An 18,535-nucleotide genomic window follows, 5' to 3' on the forward strand; every position below is an offset into this window, starting at 1 on the left:
GAAGATTGAAGAGAGAATATTCTCACTAACCTAAAAGAAGAAAGGGGATTATCAAAAACGAACAAATTTCTCTCTAATTAATCATGTGAACCTATATGTAAAAGTACTAGAAATAAATATATAATATGGTAGCTGAAATTAAAGAATTTTAGCAAATAAATTGCTGGGATTACTATTATCCACATTATTGCATGCTCACTGAAAGCGTTTTTATTATTATTAAAAATGATTATCAACTAAAAGCATTTCAATCCAGTATAATGAGGCCAATTCATGAACTTTGTGTACATGCAAGAAAATTTCAGAATCATAATTAAAGCTATCAGTTTAATGCTGATCGCGAGCTTTAAAACCAGAATTAGGAAACCAGCTACAAGGAGTTTAAATTCTTCTTGCAATACATGATGCCTATAATTTGGATGCAGAGAATCTATCTATATACAGTAGTACACACCACAAATTTGTGACAGGCGACAGCCATTAGTTTCCTGCAAAATATATATTATTTTTATTTTTATTTCTAATTCTTCCATCTTCAAACTTGGTAACTCCATAAACCTGGTCCTGCAGAACTTGATGGGTTCCCTTGATCTCCAAAAGACCTTTGCATGACCATTTCCTGGTCGGTTACCGCCGAAGATATATCCGTACTAAAGCCTGTTTCGGGTGAGAAGAACTCTGCTTTTGTATTCCGCTTCATCATCGGAGCATGATTTTCAAGTAACATCCTCAGTATGGACTGGTCGTGCATCAAGATTCACTCTGAAAACTGGAAATTCCCCGTGTTAGAATGGTAAGACGAATTTGGAGCATAGGAAATATTATAAGAAGGATTTGGGGAAGAAGATGAAGCAGCAGCTAGGCCAGGAGTACTGTTAAAGCCATCCACCAAGTCTTCCTTGGTCTCGTGCTCCTCCATTGGATCGGATAAGCAGGTCACATGAGTCGTCTCACCAACATCGGTTCTTGTTCTGCTGTTGTACGGAGATGAATCCATCAATGGAGGCAACAGTGAAGGACGCGGTCCCTTTGCGTAGGAGCCTAGGTTCACCAACCCTGAAATGTGGGTTTTCTTCCCAGCTGAGATTTTCTTAAAAACTCTGCATATAACCCACTCGTTCTGGAAGAGAAAACAAAGAGAAAACCATCAAGAACGCGACATAAAAGAGAATCAGAAGAAATAGAGAAGAACAGAGGAAGATAGAACAGGAAAATATTACCTTGGCTGTTTTGGGGAGGTTGTATACAGAATATTTCCCCTCTAATCTGTATTCATGCATGACCCAATCGGTTCTTTCCCCTTTAGGAGCCCTCCCCTTGTAGAAAACAAGAGTTTTCTTCATTCCAACGAGTGCTTTCCTCCTGTATATCTCCTTGTCTTTGCCTGTCGCTTTCCAATACCCAGAATCTGTAGCCCTGTTCGTCCTTAAACCAGTTGGGTACTTTCTGTCTCTAACACAGAAGAAATACCATTCCTTCTCACCCATTTTAGCCCTCCCTTCATTTGAAAGAACAAAGCAACAAGTCAGAAGAAATCTTCAGCATATAGCCGGCTAACATACATGTGCAAACGAAAGTTCAAATAGAAACAGAGGAAAACGGTGAAATACGGTTTGGGAAACTCACATGGCATCTCCCAAGGCTCACACTTGTTCAAATCAACTTCGCCAATTGCTTTGGCTGAGAAGTTTGCGTTAAGAACCTTTTGGGATAGGTAGTGAGTTATAAGCTCTTCATCAGTTGGGTGAAATCGAAAACCTGCAGGCAATTCTATTTGCTCGTCTTCTTCTCCTAGGCTGGAAACGTTTTCCATTCAACCAAATCCTAAAAGGAAAAACCCCTAGTTTTCAGCAATCAAACCTTGAAAACCTCCCAACAGAACCGAATCTCCCAACGCTAGGCTAAGTATAAACCTATAGTCTCTCAATTAGTTCCCAGTAAATATGTGTAATTCAGAGTACAACAGAGGAAATCGAGCTAACAAGAATTGGAAGATAGATACGAGTTTAGACAAGAGAAGGGGAACTCCAGAGGTTCTACATAGAACATAGACGGAAATTCAGAGATGAATAGAACGCAGAACTGGCTGTGAACTGAAATGTTCTGTAACTTGGAGATTCAAAAGATGTTGCTAAGAAAGAAATTTGTGACCTGAGGTTATGAAACTCCTTAAATACTGGTTTCTTGAAAGAGAGAAGCGTAATTTGCAAGGAAACTTGGTGGATAGTCTCAAATTTAGCCTCCCTTTGAACTTGTCCGTAATAAATTATTTTGTTCAATTTGACCGGGAACAACTCACCCCTGTACCCTGCATGTAAATTCATCTAACTGCTTTTGAAATCGATCTAATTAAAGTAATTATCTCTGGCTGTAATTATGATTACTGGGTCATCACAATAAGAGGGACTTCAACGAGCAAGTTTTAGGGCGAGGTGAAACTCCAGGCATATTTTACTCGTTCGTTTTGGTGCCGAAAAGCAGCTTTATTATTACCGTATACTGATCCATGCGAATAAACTAATAATAGAGAAAATATCCTTACCACCGTGAATTGCGTAACCGTCGCGTAATCGTTTTGAAAAAAATAAATAAAATATGGGATCCACATGAAAAAAATTAATTTTTTAATAGTAAACCCTACTCTTTTTCAAAGCAATTACGCGACAGTTACGCACTTCACGGTTGTACGTAAAATTACTCCTAATAATAATGTCCGCATCATATCCATAAAAAAATCATGCATCAGCTGTTCCCTCACAAAGAACTGTATTTTTTATATTGCGAGTGATTTGTTGTTACTTTTTTTTTTTTTTTTTTTTTTGGGTTGGACTGGCTAAAAGACGTAGGAAAGTCCAATCGTAGGATGTAAAAGCCCTTGAGGCTATGCCTGCCGGCTGCCCCCGTATGGAAACAGATACAATCACGCGTTTGGCTATATTGGCATTCAGCGCTGAGGCATCCAGGAGTTAGGCACGAGGTTCTTGTAGGCATACAGTACTAGCAGCTTAGCTCTATGCTAAATGAACCAAGCATAATGACGTTTAATTTCTTATTGGTGTTCTGCGTACTATTCGCGGGTTGGTAATGTAATTATTTACAGTTTTGAAATTTGTAATTTCTGTATATATATATTTTTTTTAAAAAGTGGAAACCACATTAAAGAAATAATTTTTTTACATTAATTCTTAATTTATCTAATATACATTTTAAAACTATAAATATTATTTCTATATTATTAAATCTAATCCTCACGAGAGAGATATTGAATAGGACATCATGTACGATGGGCATGCATCAACTTTAATTTCAAGGATGAGCATAGGTCAATCTGTTTAGTATAAATAATAAAACTAGTTAGGTTAGCTTCCCATCAAGCTTTTTGTGTGGAAAAAAAAATGCATTCTTTTAATTTTTATTGTAATGAAAGCTGCAGTTGTCAGTCATGAACTTATAATGCATATGGTAGTCATTAATACTTGAAAGAAACTTATGAGAGCAACTTGAGCATAACGTACTGTTAAGACAATAAGGTTACCAGACAGATACTGACGTGGCAGGGGCTCTTTTTTGCTCTGCCAGAGTTAAAGGCTTTTCATCGAGTGAGTATGGTAGCTGCCGGGGGCTTCCATGGTGCCTCGGCGTCAAATGGAAGACAACGTTCTTTTGCAGAAATGGTGAACCAAACCTCTCAACCAATTCCAGAAGTGGAGATACCACTGCATCCTCTCAAGTTTCTCGAGGGAGTTTCGTATGTGTTTTTCACAAAGGAAGAGATCGAGAGATTGGCAAAACCATTCCAGTTTTTCTTGGTGATAAAATTTCTAAGACAGCGGCCATCATTGGATACCATCAGAACCTTCATTCGAGCACAATGGGGCATGGATTCACAGTCGGTAGTATCTGCCATGCTAAAGACCATGTATGTTTTTGTTCGATTTTCAAATGAATCTGATTTTATTAAAGCATTCTCGAGAGAAAACTGTGATGTTGAAGAAGTAGTGAAGTACCATACCGAATTTTCCAATGATATCCGGAATTTGAAGAAGAAACCGAACCGTCCCTAGTACCAGTTTGGATAACACTAGGACTCCCGCCTAACTACTATCAAGAAAGCTTCTTACGGAATATCATTATGCCTCTGGCTCAATTCATTTGAAGGGACAACAACACATCATGTGCTACTAGAACGGATGGAGCTCGGGTATGTATAAAAATATACGCCTTTTGTGGATCAAGGAAAAGGTACCAGATTTTGGAGGAGGGTATCCTTTTGTATCCCGAAAGTCCTCAACCAATCCAAATGGAAGATAAGAGATGGAAATACATCTTTCTGGTTTGACAAATGGATGGATGATGCCCCCCTCTATGAAACGGTTACAATAGGTGCCAATACAAGATTAAGAATTAAAGAGTGAAATTTTGAAAATGGATGGGATATGGATTTGTTACATCGGATGCTAGGGAGAGAAATGGCTGAAAAAGTGTTGGATGTTTTTAGCAAAAGTAAATCTGGATCAGATTTACTAGTATAGACAGCTAACAATGATGGAAAATTTTCTATGAAGAGTGCCTGGAATTGTGTCCACATAAGAGCCCCAAAGGTAAGATGGTCTGATTGGATATGACATGCTTACCTACCAAAAAATATTTATGTTATTATGTGGAAAGTATTTAATAATGCGCTAAGTGTGGATGATAAATTAAGAAAGCTTGGTATTCCCATAGTCTCAAAATGTGACTGTTGCTTGAATGGAGGAAATGAAGATATAAACCATGTGCTAGTAGTTGGTGAGATAGCACAGGAAATTTGCAGATGAGTTTATGCGCAAATGGGACTAGGAAGAGTTGTAGGCAGATTTTGGAATCAGGTAGTAGAAGGCTAGTTTTCCAAAGCAAAAAAGTCTTCTCAAATGGGGCAATTACTGGGTATTATTTCATCTATTGTGACTTGGTGTCTTTGGCTAAGAAGGTGTAAGGCCCGGATGCAAGGAGTAAAAGAGTCGGTTGAAACAGTGTGGTGCACGATTAAGATATGGATTGTAAAAGTTGGAGAAAAACTTAAAGCAGGGAAAGTGTTGGCAAGACAAGACGAGGTAATACTAAGGGAGCTTAATATCCCAATAAAATTGATGAAAAGGTCAACTCCAAAATTGGTGCGATGGGCAAAGTCGGAAGTGGAACGATTCAAGTTGAATATTGATGGAAGTTCAACAGGAAATCCTGGTGAAGCAGGGGCGGGTGGTGTGTTGAGAGATGTAAATGGTGTTTTGCGCATGGCCTTCTCCGTACATCTCGAAAAAGGTACTGATAATTATGCTAAATTGTTGGATTTTTTACATAGTTTGCGTTTAATTAAAAAGATGGGAGTGGTGCATACTGATCTGGAATTATATTCAAGTTTGGTGGTCAAATGGTTGAATACTTCAATATGTGCAGTATGGTATTTAGAAGATTATTGGAATGAAATAATAGAACTCTTGAAAGGATTAGATACAAACATTATGCACATCTATAGGGAAGGGAATGCTGCGACAAACTACTTAGCGCGATTAGGAGCAAGGGGATACATAAATATTATACCTAACCAAAAAATATTATTATGATGGGGGCATTGTCATTGCATAAAATGAACAAGGATTAGAAAAATTTAGCAATCGAGTCTAGTGATCATTAATAGTTCAAAGGAATGGATGTTTAGGAAGTTTTCAATCATTCCTTAAAAAAATAAATAAACATATTAGAGTGATCAAGTTCATCGGGGAGAAAGGTTAGTTTTATCCATACATGGGAATCATAAAGGGATCAGTACTCAGCTTATACAATAATAATTAATTATATATTATTGATATGGTCATGTTTTGGCATAACTCCATAATGCTAATTAAGAAATAATATACAAAATTATGGATATGCGTGGCAGTTTTAGCTTTGTTTTTCATGAATTTGACAACCTTGTCCGGAACCCAAATGATCCGACGCCTGAGGATCACTCACATGGTAAAGGATCAATACCACCCCCGTCGGCGAAGCCAAGAATAATTGGTCCACTTCAGATTGGTAAGGTCGTGTTGACCCTTTATCCTGAGCTGAGCTGGCATTGTGGGCCTTGCTTCCTGTGCTCCGACATGAGGCCACGACTGTAGATCGAACACGTGGCGGAAAATGGTTTGTGGAAAAGTATTACAAAGCAGAAGTTGGGATGGGGTTGGATTTGAGTTGTCAGCCATGCATGCGACTTCAAATGAGTTGAGATCATGTGCGCTAAAGCTCAAATCACTGTTATTAGATCATCTCTATCTCCTTCTTTTTTACTTTTCAATTTATACCACACAATATATTCTTTGGGAACCAAAATTAGAGAGTTTATCATTATATATGCTCTTGAGCCGATTGACCATAAGTGGAAAGAAAATATCACATAAAAAGAATATCACGCGGATATGCTTGGTTTATTTTCATTACTTTTCTCAATTTATTTTATTTAATTATTATAATTTTTTCAAATTTTTATACAAAAGAAAATAAACAATTCAACTTTTCAAATCACAAAATAAAAATAATATAAAAAATATATATTCTAATAATATTTTATTTAACTTTTAATTTTAATTACAATTTTATTTCATCTGTAAAAACAAACAAGACCGTATTGAGGGAGCAAAGGTGGGGGCAAATTAATGAAGTGATTATCATAAATAAACATGTCCTTGGGCAGGATTAGGATGGATGTGCCAAATTAATAACGTCCCAACTGCAGGCTGCTAGCTAGAGCGATTAAAAAGACAAAAGGGTTGGAAATAAAACCAATGAATATATGTGCCGTGTGTCATGCTGCACATGAAGTCAATGGATATACGTGTACAGAGAGAAATGTCTGAACTGGATAATGTTTATTATTGATTGCAGCTTATTTCAAATTATTAGATTATTCTCTTAGATCTCTTTGAACATGATCACGTTCGTCTAAGAAATAATTATACAAATTAGAATAGAACCCATAAAATAGAGGTAGGAGTTGCACCCAACTAATGCATCATGATAAGGTCAGAGGACCAATCTGCAGAGACAGGTGTTAGATCCTGGTTGGTTTATACTTATATATATATATATATATTAGTGTAAGATAACCAAGGGTCCTGATTTGTCTTTTTAAATCCAACAGTGGTTCACTGGTTCTTGTATTGAATGTTTAATATTGAGTTTCAATTTTAATGTAAATCGCTTGGTCGTACTGTTGAATTCGACTTGCAGAGGGCTCCCAATTTAGATTATGTTGCATTCAGATCATTGAATAGAATATTTTAAGACATTTCCATATATGATGGCAGTTGTAATATATTCTTCTAGACAAACTATTTGTATAAATTTCGTGTAATTCTTTTTATAAAAGATAAATGATATTTATAGTCATAGAGTACGTAAGTGTCATACATTCATTCTTTTTAAATAAATAAATATAAGATTTACAAGAAAAAAAATTAATATTTTAATAATTGACTCTACATTTCTTCAAAAATGATGCGTGATATACTATATTTAACATTACTCATTATTTTATTGATTAGCAACTAAGATAGATGTAAGTGATGGCACTATTTCCAGGTTTTGTGAACTTATTAATAGGAAAATGTTATATCTTACATTCTCATTTAATTGCTATAATATTATGTTCATCATGTGATACGGTCCATAACTTGGAACAGTTTTGATTTTGATTTTTACGAAAAAACTCAACAAATAATAGTAATGATACATGATCGATATAATAAAATAAAATGATAATAGTATATAATATAATTGATCATGTCATCGTTATTATTATTATTTTCTTATATTATTTCAATAAAATAATCTTGTAAGGTGGACTTCAGACTTCCGCGGTGGGACTGGGGAGGGGTTTCTATCCTCCACGTTGTACCTCAGACTATCCAATAAAATTATATTTTTTGAAAATAAAAAAGGAGAGAGAAATAAAGAGGCAATTAATTGCCCATAAATTGCTAAGTGGCCTGGGCCTGATGGGGCCGTGGGTCTGAAACCTTCATATGAGTTGGGCCTTTACTACTTGGACAATAATTAGGACAAAGCAGCAACGAACTTGTACAGCAAGCCGAGCCCAAGCCATGTTTAAACTCTTTGAAGGAGAATTACCATCAGAATGAAAAGCATAGCGTTGCTGAAATGAGAAATATATATAGCTTGGAACATTTAAACAGAACTGCGTGTAATGATCCGAAAGAGAACGAACGACAGGAGTGCCAACCGTCCCCAACGGTCAACCATATGGCAAAAATGCACCAGCCTGCGGGCTCTGAAAGAAGCTCATGCTTTTGTACTCGTCAACGGCTTCAACTCCAATCCCTCCGCTCTCAGAGAGATCATTTTCGCTGGAGCAGTTACTATTTCAGGTACCATAGAATACGCGCACCAATTGTTCGCTCATATCACGGAACCAGACAACTTCATATGGAATACCATGATTAGAGGCTCTGCTCAGAGCCCTGACCCTTTAAACGCGATTTCGATTTACAAAAGGATGGAGGATCGGCATGTAAAGCCCGATAACTTCACTTTCCCGTTTGTACTCAAAGCCTGCACTAGGCTCTCTTGGGTCAAGATGGGATTTGGGTTTCATGGGAAGGTGGTGAAGTATGGGTTCCAGTCAAATACGTTTATTAGAAATACCCTTATTTATTTTCATGCAAATTGTGGGGAGTTGAGTGTTGCGAGAGCACTATTTGACGAATCGGCAAAAAGGGATGTTGTACCTTGGTCAGCCTTGACAGCTGGGTATGCGAGGCGTGGGGAGTTGGGTATTGCGAGGCAGCTCTTTGATGAAATGCCGGTTAGAGATTTGGTCTCTTGGAATGTCATGATAACGGGGTATGTGAAGCAAGGGGAGATGGAGAGCGCTAGGAAACTCTTTAACAAGGTTCCAAAGAGAGATGTGGTGACTTGGAATGCAATGATTGCGGGGTATGTGCTTTGCGGATTGAATGAACAGGCACTGGAGATGTTTGAGGAGATGGGAAGTGTGGGAGAGCGGCCAGATGAGGTGACCATTTTGAGTCTATTGTCCGCTTGTGCTGATTTGGGAAATTTAGATGCTGGGCAAAAGATACACTGCAACCTTTTGGAAATTTGTTCTGGAGATTTGAGCATTTTACTTGGGAATGCACTTATAGATATGTATGCCAAGTGCGGGAATATTGAGAGAGCACTCGATGTGTTCAGAGGGATGAGAGACAGAGATGTATCTACTTGGAACTCAGTAATAGGAGGCTTGGCTTTCCATGGCCACGCCAAGGAATCAATTGATCTGTTTATCAAGATGAGGAGGTTGAAAGTGAGGCCAAATGAGATCACTTTCGTCGGTGTCTTGGTTGCTTGCAGTCATGCAGGAAAAGTTGAAGAGGGACGAGGATACTTCAATCTTATGAAGAATGAGTATAAAATCGAGCCAAACATTAGGCATTGTGGGTGCATGGTGGACTTGCTTGGGCGAGCAGGGCAACTGAAGGAAGCATTTGAGTTCATAGACTCGATGGAGATTGAGCCCAATGCCATTGTTTGGAGGACTCTGCTTGGGGCATGCAGAATACATGGAAATGTTGAATTGGCAAGGCGTGCAAATGAGCGGCTACTTGAAATGAGAAGGGACCAGAGTGGGGATTATGTACTTCTATCCAACATATATGCTTCAAGGGGCGAGTGGGATGGGGTTGAGAAGATGAGAAAGTTGATGGATGACAGTGGGGTGAGGAAAGAGCCTGGCTTTAGCCTGATTGAAGCAGATGACAGAGCTCTCATGCAGTTTTTATTTGATTCAAAACCTCAGTGGAAGTCGAGAATTTCAAATAGGTGATATGCTGGTCACAAAATATTTTAAAAAAAGAAGTATAATTGCATCTAGCATAGCACTTTTTATTTGTTCAACTTGTTGGAGACAAGCAAGAGAGTTTTGGATTGGATTGGATGCTGAGAGAATTGCAAGCTAGTTACTATATACTCCTCTAAAACCACAATTAGTGCTCGATTTTACATCTCCACCAATGATTCTCATATAGAAGTTAACGTAATTATTAAAAAAAAAAAGTTGACATATTAAATGAGTGGAGCCAGGATGATACCATCCTGGTTGGTTTTTCTAAGGAACTTATTATGTCCAAACATAAGGGGTTGACTTTTGACGTGTGACTTGTGACTGGCTCAAACTTGGTCTGAAGAGGCAGATACCGAGCTCCATTCGTTCCCATCGATCCTCAATTAACCAAACTAGAGTTATTGGCAAGTCTCTCCTCCTCCTCGCTTTCTGTCGAAAATATAGCCAGGGAGCCAAGAAAGAGCATAAGAGTATTCTTTGGCCAAAGATTGACCAGGAAATTCACCTTTTTAAATTTAAATTTAGGAATGGGCTGAATTAGATATGAGTTGAGATAGTTTATGAATAGTAGAATAAAAGTTGAATTGTTTATTATATTTTGTGTAGGAATTTGAGAAAGTTATATTGAAATTTGAGAAAATTGAATTGTTTATTATATTTTATGTGGAAATTTGAAAAAATTATGAAGATGAGATGAAGTGGGTTTTGAATTCAAACAAGATCTTAGCTAATCACTTTTTAACAACACTAAATAATAAACTCTCTAAATCTATCATTATTATATTAAAATATTAATTTTCTCCTTTTCATTTATTTCAATTTTAATTGCAAATGGGATATTTTAAGACTTGGGTAACTGAGGTTAATGGTAATAGGAATTATATTAATTCTAATTAGAATAGAAATATTTTAATCCTTTTCATGGGGGAGACTGGAGAGGTGTAGACACAGGCTTTGAGGGTTTGGCTTTGTTCTACGTCTCTCTATACCCACCTGAATTCTGTCCGACCCTTCCTCCGGCTTTGTCTCCTCTCCCTCTCTGTTTCTCTCTCTCTTTCGATCCCTCTATTATCCATTGAAGCTCCACTGGAGCTTCTTCAATGTAATTCTTTACGGGGCAGATAATTTCTTCCACAAGCTTGAACATTTTTAGGCTTTACCCACAAACCCGCGTAGCCTAAGCTATCAGGTAGGAAAATAATCGTTGATTTTGCCTCTTGAATCGAATTTACGATTCTAAATTTTCAGGGGTATTGGATAAAGCTGTTGGCGTTGCATTCTAGTATATCATGAATCATTAATTTTTCAAGATAATAGATATGTTTAAAATTTCATTATTTTTTGGAGTTGTAGGTCTTTGAGGTGAAACTTGAAAGGGTCTTGCTTTCTGGATTTGTTTGTATTTTCCTCAAAGTGATTTTTCATTTTAGGACTTGGGTAACTGAGGTTAATGGCCTGTTCGCAGATAGCAAGATTTTTTTTACAAAAAATCTACTCAACCTCCTACTATTCATACAACCTCCACACTCCACATTATTTTTAATTTTTATTATATTTTTCTTTTATTAAATATTTATTATATAAATAATGAATAAAAAATTTAAAATAATTTAAAAAGAATAAACTCAAAAAAAAAAAATTTTAAAAATATTAAAAATTTAAAAAATTTAAAAAAGTGTGGAGTGTGGTGGAGGTTGTGTAACAAAGCTCTTTTTTTTAAGAGAAAATATAAACATAAGCCTACTGTTTATAAAAGCCGGAGCATACCTATTACCTAGTGCATAGAGTGGAAAAAAAAAAAAAAAAAAAAAATTTGAGCAGTGTGCTGCGACTTCCGACTGCTACCAAGCATTTCTCTTTTTTTAAGGGCAACAGCTTCGACTTTTTGGGAGGCTGCAGCTCCAGTTCGATGTTTTGTTTCTCCATGAAGGGAATTGTAGTATCTTTATTATAATATTTTATTATTTCTCGTATTTTCCTTTTCTTTCTCTAGTCTAACTTCATTCCTAAAATGATGATGCATTTTCTTAATATTAATTATATTTTTATAAAATAATATTATTCATATTTCTTTTAATACTTTTTAAGAAATAAAAATAATGAAGAAATTATATTTTACATCTATCTATAATCATGCAAAAATTATAAAAATATAAGAAAATATGAATACACTTTTTATTAATTATTTATAAAGTACAAAATAATGCAATAATTTTATCTTATAATAAATTATAATATAAATAATGTTCATCTATATAATTTAATTAAACAAATATTAATAAAAATAATTATATTTTATTATCATAAAAAGTGACAAATTTGATGATTAATCTAATATAAATTTCAAATTTTGAATGATTAACAAAAAAATAAAAAAGTTTAATATTAGACAAATTTTGAAGATTATGTCAATCTCTAACAATTTGGGCGAACTAATTTAATCGATAGTGAAGTGATTTTAAATATTTTTTGAATAATAGTAAGAAATTAATTAGATAATAATAAAAAAATATTAAATAATAATGAATAATAAAAATAATTTTAAAAAATAATAATAAAATAATAAACAAAGCAAAGATATGTGGCAAGTGAAATGAGATATAAAATTCTCATCTCATCTTATTATTATAATTTTTTAAAATTTTACAACAAAATATAATAAACAATTTAAAATTTTTAAATCTTAAAATAATAATAATATTAAAAAATAATATTTTAAACTTTCATTTCTTGTTTTTAAAAAATATCTCATCTTATCTCATTTTATCATTGTAATTTTTTTAACTTTAAATATAAAATAAAATAAACAATTCAACTTTTTTAAATCTTAAAATAAAAATAATATTAAAAAATATATTCTAATACTTTATTTAATTTTTTAACTTTAATCTTAATCTTAATCTTCATCTCATTGTAAAAAAAAATCGAGCCAGAATAACAAAAGAGAATGACTAAAATTAAGAATTTGTTTAAATAACAAGATGAGATAATTTTAAATAACTTAAATAAAATATTATTAAAATATTTTATTATTATTATTAATATTATTTTAAAATTTAAAAAAATAATAATATTAAGATAAGATAAAATGGTATGAATTTTGTATCTCTAACCGCCATAAGCATAAGTTTGATATAGATAAACTTAAGCAAGTTAAGTAAATTTAACCAAAATTTGACTGTGCTGGCTCACTACTAATTAATATTAGATCAAGATGAAGAAATGGGTCAAACCAGAAGCGCTTTTCTCAATGGTGCTGTATGTGCAGCCATCACCTCTGTCTGCTTATTTGCAGACTCATCCATCAGTCCCAATCAGTATACGTGTCACGGTCGGCCTTCTTCTTCTCGTGTCTGGTCTGCCTGTCAGAGAAGGTTTAATTAATAATATCTTTGTAATCGATCGATGTATGGATTGCTCCTAATGGAATCAGACCCATGAGCTGAATATTGCTTTAAGAAATCCCATAATCCTCTTAAAACTACTCCTTTGTTTAACGTAAGTCGAAGCCAGATTTAAAAGACGGTCGAGACACGATCTGCTGGAACAGAAAGGTCCACCTTGTATTGTTGTATAGAAAGATCAACTTTAATCACTGGTAAATCTGGATCCAAGTCCCCCTTGCTTGCTTTTACATGGACCCTACCATACTACTCGCCCTCGCCCTAAAGTAAAGAACAATTTTTCATCTATTTTTTAAAATATATTATCAAAATTTATTTTTACAATATATCATATATTTATTTATTTTTTTTTATATTATTTAAATATTTTATTTTTAATATATTTAATTCATTTCAAATAAAATAAAAAGTTGAAAATAGATAAAAAAAAAAAATAAATAAATTAAATATTTATTTAAATGTGGATAGTATTTCGTAGATATATTGATGGTACTGTAGCAAACTAATATTAATTATAAAATACATTGAACTATATTGTAATATTATTTCTTCCAAATTTTACAAAAACGTGAGTTTTACATAACATGCTAACTGATTTCAAAGAAATTACATCAACATTTACTCCCATTCCCAAAAACAAAAAAAAAAAAAACTGTCTCAAAGGCTATTTTACTGTAAGTTACCTGATAAAAAGATAGATTTGTAAACTAAAACAATAATCTTGATATTTATCTGTATAAAGCTCGTTGTTATGTCAAACAGTGTGAACAGCTTGAAACCGAGATGCAGTAGAGGCAGCCACCTGAAGTACGTGACCACATCCAGAAAAACTTATGATTTCATCTGCAAAATCTGCATTGCTGGACAAACAATATTGTAAATGACCTCCTGATCAATGTAGAAGCAGCAAAACCCTGAAATGAAAAATCTGCAATGGTAAGCTTGATCGTTCACTTAACTTACTGATGGAAAGCCGCATCCAGCAGCAAAATAAGCAGCAATATTGGTGAAGATCCCCATCAGCAGAGTCATTCTTGATATTATCATCATAAATCCAGCATGATAAAAGGAGGCAGTTACATAGCCAGAGATGACTTGCCGGATAGCTCGACCATGATCAGCATGTATGCATGGTAAATACATATATACTATGATGGATAAGTACGTTTTGCCGGCAAGTCATCCTTGGCTGCATTACATAACCTCATTTCAACATGCAAGACTCTAGATGAAAATGAAATGTTGTGCTATAACAAAATAGGTCTACATCATAGAGGAAGCTCCCCATCAACTTGCAAAAACAAATAATTTTTTTTCCCAACTGGGAAGCAGACAGACATTCTGACCAACTGAACCAATCCAAGAGAGCTAGCCCAAACTACCATGAACTCAAAAGTGGAGAGAGCAAGGAATTTCCCCAGACGAGAATGGCAACCTTTCCCCAGTGGGATAATGAAATCAGGCTCCCTCCCTTTACTTTCACGAAAAGGAAAGAAACAAGCATTCATGTACCGAAGATAGTCTGTATAAACCAGTAGAGAGGAAGAGGCCGATTGGACTGACTACCTCTTGGCAGTGCGTGGACGAATGAGGTTTGAAGCAAACAGATCAGAACCTCTCAAGTTCATAAAAAAATATCTACTCATTCTATTGACATGCATGGCATTCAAAACAAGTATTAAATGATGCTGACTATTTTTTTTGGCAGAAAGGACAGCTATACCCCGCTGGACCGTCCAATTTCTTCCTTTCTCTCGAGGGTTCGCAGTGTTGGATGTGACATTTCATGGTTGCAGAAACCAAGAGAGATACTTAAAAGATCCATCCCCATCACCTTACTTTTGACTGGCTTTTCACTTCTCAGATAACCTTCTTCCCAGTCCTTTAAGATACGGCATAGCTTTTTACTTATTTACTTGAATTAAATTTGGTTTCTTACCAAAGTTCGTACTGGCCATTCGGGTAATCGGCTGTTAGGTGGGTTAAGTTACTACATTTGGAGATGTAGAGCAAAAGATTCTGAATTTAGCCAAGTGGGGTAGCTAATTTTACTTTCTCGCAAAGTGAATTTCCCATAATCTTACACCAAATAGTCATTTCGTGCATCATCTTGTTCATATGTTGGGGCAAGTGCGTTTTACAATTGGCTGATGATTTTACATTCATTTTATCTTGCTTTCCAAAGCAAATGGCTTAGCACCAGCCAGCAGTCATGGAAAGAGTCAGTAGTTGAAAAGAAAATCTGTCGGTTCGAGTCGAGCTGAACTGCAATTGAAGGAAACAGAGTGTTTTAAGTAAACGAAAAAGGTCAACATGCAAGTCAAACAAAAGATGATGCCGATCAAAGCTCCATATCTTGGATGTGACGAGATATAAAATTTTTATTTTATTTCATTTTATTATTATATTTTTTTAAAATTTTTATATAAAATATAATAAATAATATAATTTTTTCACATCTCAATTCATATTTTTTAAATTTTAAAATAATAATAATATTAAAATATAATATTTTAAACCCTAAAATAAAACACAAAATTTTCATTCCATTTCCAAACCTGGCCCTGAACTTGTGCTTGGACTATGCCTTCTTAATTCACATGTATATGACATCGAGGTTTTAGCTTGGCTTCACGACATCACCTCAATTTTTTTTGTATAGGAAATGCTTTGGGTCTCGAATTCGGACCAAAGTGTATCCCGAATGTTTGTTTGTTTGTTTTTTTGTTTTTTTTTTTTTTTTTACTGAATGATTAAAAAAATATTTTTTAATGATATTGTGATTTTTTTATTTTTTTTAAAAATATTTATGATGATTAAAAAAATACATAAAAAAAAACAAAAAAAATAAAATGTCTATTCGGGACACAATTCGAACCCATAGCAGTGCCTTTTTTTATTATATCAAACCATACAGAGCAAGCCGCCGCTGCCGAGGATAACCATGCCAGCGGCATCAGGTCTCTTTTTCTTTGTTCTCTGGTTTCTTGTACTTGGTCGGAACGTAAGAGGGTTTTTTTTTTTCTTTTTTATTACAGCCTTAACAAGACAAAAAGCGATATATTTGATTTGCTTGAGCAGCTACTTTAAACCATTGAAATTTACATAGATCGCCGTGACGTACAATAACCAATAAGAATGAATTATATAATTTTATTAGGTTGTTTATTTATTTTTTGCTATACATAGCCATGTTTCAGGATTTCTATGTATCCAAAAAGAGAAACAGATTCATGCTACACATTATTTTTGCAGAAGTCTCCGTACCAACTTCTTTTTAGACCGTTAGTTATTTGATATTTTAATACAGTTTTGGATACCAATTTTCTGATCACTGATAGGTTAGCTCCATCATAAAATACACCAAATTTTATCTATACAACAGAACTTTGGGATATTTTTCAATATCATTGTTCCTTGCAACTCTTGACGCTGGTCTATTGCAAGAAACAGTTCGAAAGGTTACACGCCAGTCAATTAGTCGAATATATATATATATATATATATGTCAAGGCTTCAAGCTAGCCAACGACTATTTGAGTACTAACTCTCAGTTCGGACCATCGAAAAACAAAGAAAAGATACTTCCATCAAGTTCTTTAGGTGAAATACAAGACGAAAGTACCATATTTTCCGATTAAGTTTCGTTCTTAAGCAAATTTTAGCAAGTTTCACCAGTGCTCTTTACACTACCGCCATTTACATATTCCTAAGCCAACTTATTTTTACAAAGATCAGAGATCGAATTAAATTTTAGGCACTTCGGTTGTTAGGCTAGATTTTCTCGACTCCTCGAAAAAAACACATCCACCGTCCGGTTTGTCGAGCTCAACCAGGCCCAATTGGCAGGGTTTGGAGAGTTTTCAAACACTCCAAAAAATGTATGATTTTTAATACATTATTTTATCACAAGATAATAAGCTGCGACTTCACACCCATTTCATGCAAATATTGTAACCTGTCAGATTCAAGAGCTTTGAATAGGTACAAATCGTTGAATCAATTATTTTTCTTTTAAAACTCCATCGTCAGGTAGGACAGTTACCCACTCACTGGTTTTCATGCATTTTAAACCTCAGTATACCTTTTGTTTTTGGGGATGGCATCTGTTAACATTGGCCTTTGCCCTCGTAAACAACATACACATGCACATAAACACAAACACCCAAAAATGAAATAGAAATATTATTTATAATTCATTACAAACAAAGGTACTACAACTGAAATAAAGGCAATATGAATTATACACATACCAGATAGGAACCTGCCAAATGAATTGCAAATGAGACTGACATTGTCTTCCAATGAGCTAGAAATTGGCGTCACAATGGAGCCCAGAGTGTGAAAACTGACCTACCCCAAAGATCGTCAAGTATTGACTACCACCAAGGAATCTACAAATCAGCCTCCAAAAGTATGCATAGTTCCAAGCATCCATCAACATCAAATGGCATACACGATAACCGATATACAAACACCCAATCTTACCTAAACATGCAGGAACAATTGCCAGACAACCAGGCCTTTAAAAAAGTAGGCGACTTTATAACCTAATTTGGTGATAACTCCGTCGTTATCACTAAATATCTAATTTAAAAATGAACCTGCTAGCAAGACAATAGAACTGCCAAACAGAATTTAACGAAGCATGCATTTCAGTGATACAGCCATGCATTATTTAAGTTGAAAGATAAACACCATTGGATGCACACCTGATTGGCTATCCAGAAAAAAGTCAGTCTCCCATAACCACCAACTCGCATACATAGCTAATCATGTTGAAACGGATTCAGTAAATATCCTGTTGTACTATCACTATGTAGGCTTCACAATGCTGTTTTCAAGTGGTTCCAATGGCTCACAAAGTCGGAGAAAATCATGAAAATGAAGACCAAAGAAACACAGCTTACTCATTTTAATCAGATTCCTTAAAGCTAAGGTTTCACAGATACAGATGGATATCACAATTACGACATTATAAAACTAATTTCAACAGCGCCTTGAATCTTGATATCTGCTTCTAGATGGGCATAATAGCAAATATCAATCCTGAAATCGAAAAAAAAAAAAAGAGCGGCTTCATTACCGCATTATTGGTTTAGTTTTTCTTTTTGTGTGGAATCCCCGAGATCGTGCAAATGCAACTTGTGTTTTACCCGGTTAAACTCCAGACCAAAGTAATGTGTCTCAATCACATGGATCGGGTAAATCATCGGCGTTTTACCAATGAGACGTGGTCCCTAGAGAC

The 18,535-nt window shown here is 34.8% G+C and overlaps 1 protein-coding gene and 1 pseudogene across 1 annotated transcript; one reads left to right on the forward strand and one right to left on the reverse strand.

Moving 5' to 3' along the window:
* Positions 1–289: 289 nt before the first annotated feature.
* Positions 290–2,162, reverse strand: LOC108985935 (annotated as a pseudogene).
* A 6,020-nt stretch (positions 2,163–8,182) lies between these two features.
* LOC108985937 (pentatricopeptide repeat-containing protein At5g15300) lies at positions 8,183–10,017 on the forward strand. The gene has a single exon (XM_018958415.2). It carries the CDS (start codon positions 8,228–8,230, stop codon positions 9,863–9,865), a length of 1,638 nt encoding a protein of 545 aa, XP_018813960.1. The 5' UTR covers positions 8,183–8,227; the 3' UTR covers positions 9,866–10,017.
* The last annotated feature ends 8,518 nt before the right edge of the window (positions 10,018–18,535 follow it).

Source organism: Juglans regia, chromosome 10, assembly GCF_001411555.2.
Source record: "Juglans regia cultivar Chandler chromosome 10, Walnut 2.0, whole genome shotgun sequence".
Lineage (NCBI taxonomy): Eukaryota > Viridiplantae > Streptophyta > Magnoliopsida > Fagales > Juglandaceae > Juglans > Juglans regia.

Excerpts from the sequence above, each read along its gene's own strand:
- LOC108985937 (XM_018958415.2), top strand. The coding sequence starts at position 8,228 with ATGATCCGAAAGAGAACGAACGACAGGAGTGCCAACCGTCCCCAACGG.